The sequence below is a fragment of the Poecilia reticulata genome, unplaced genomic scaffold, assembly GCF_000633615.1.
Source record: "Poecilia reticulata strain Guanapo unplaced genomic scaffold, Guppy_female_1.0+MT scaffold_249, whole genome shotgun sequence".
In the NCBI taxonomy this organism is placed as follows: domain Eukaryota; kingdom Metazoa; phylum Chordata; class Actinopteri; order Cyprinodontiformes; family Poeciliidae; genus Poecilia; species Poecilia reticulata.
The window spans coordinates 189807-190807 of NW_007615034.1; the positions used below are offsets into that span (position 1 = coordinate 189807).

General features: G+C 55.6%; 1 protein-coding gene across 1 annotated transcript in view; it reads right to left on the reverse strand.

Moving 5' to 3' along the window:
• The window catches only part of ttc19 (tetratricopeptide repeat domain 19), a gene marked incomplete at its 3' end in the record, with an annotated part of 5161 nt that overhangs the window by 2095 nt on the left and 2065 nt on the right, over positions 1-1001 (reverse strand). Inside the window, exons 3-7 of the mRNA XM_017303335.1 lie at positions 832-923; positions 563-673; positions 381-419; positions 251-307; positions 92-153 (exon numbers count right to left, since the gene is read on the reverse strand). Of these exons, the coding sequence (XP_017158824.1) occupies positions 92-153; positions 251-307; positions 381-419; positions 563-673; positions 832-923 (361 nt within the window). The remainder of the gene's footprint in view (positions 1-91; positions 154-250; positions 308-380; positions 420-562; positions 674-831; positions 924-1001) is intronic.

A 1001-nucleotide genomic window follows, 5' to 3' on the forward strand; every position in this document is an offset into this window, starting at 1 on the left:
GTTCTTCAGGTGAACTGGAATGAAGTGAACTAGTTCTTCAGGTGAACTGTACATGAAGTGAACTGGTTCTTCTGGTGGCCCCGCCCCTTACTTGTTCTGCTCAGCGTAAATGGTGGCCAGCTTCAGAGACATCTCAATGACAGCGTTGTCGTCCTGGAAACAGACAGGAAGTGAGGTGGAGCTTTCGGCCAAATGGATGATCCAACAGGTAGAGCTGAAGCAGAACACCTGGCCAGGTGAGGGGTCTCACCTCTGGAGTTCCTCCAGCCAGCATGTGGCTCATGGCTGCTTTGAAGAGCTTCTCTGCCTGAGAGGAAGAAGAGCAGGGATGAAGATGAGGAGAACCAGAACCAGCCTGGATTGGACTAGGCCGTACTCACGCTGTCCAGGTGACCCTGAATGTAGGCCAGGTTCGCCATCTGAGGAGGACGCCACTGATCATTCAGTCAGCAAGGACACAGCAGGACAGAGGGACAGATAGACGACATACAGAGGACACCAGAGGGACAGACAGAGGATGGACAGAGGACACCCAGAGGACACCAGAGGACGGACGGCTCACCTGGCTGTAGGTGTAGATGATGGCCTTCTCGTTGTGGGTCTGCTGAGCGAGAGCGACGGCCTGATGGAAGAAGGACGAAGCCGCCTGCAGATTCCCACGATGCACGCTGAGCTGCAACACAAAGCGGACGGTTACTCCGACCAGCTGGACCTGCAGACCCGACGGGCCTCTGGTTCTGGATGACCCAGCCGGTCTCAGCTGATATGGGAACACAGAACTTGTGGCTGTCTGTCTCGGTTCTGGTTCCGGTCCAGTCCAGGTTCTGGTACCTTGGCTTTCTTCAGCAGCAGAATGATGTCGTCCTCCTTCCTCTGAGCTTCGTCCCTCTGGTCTTCATCGGTGGAGCTGAACAGGGAGAACGCTGCAGGTCAGCAGAGACAGACAGGTCAGAGGTCAGCAGAGAGACAGACAGGTCAGAGGTCAGCAGAGAGAGAGACAG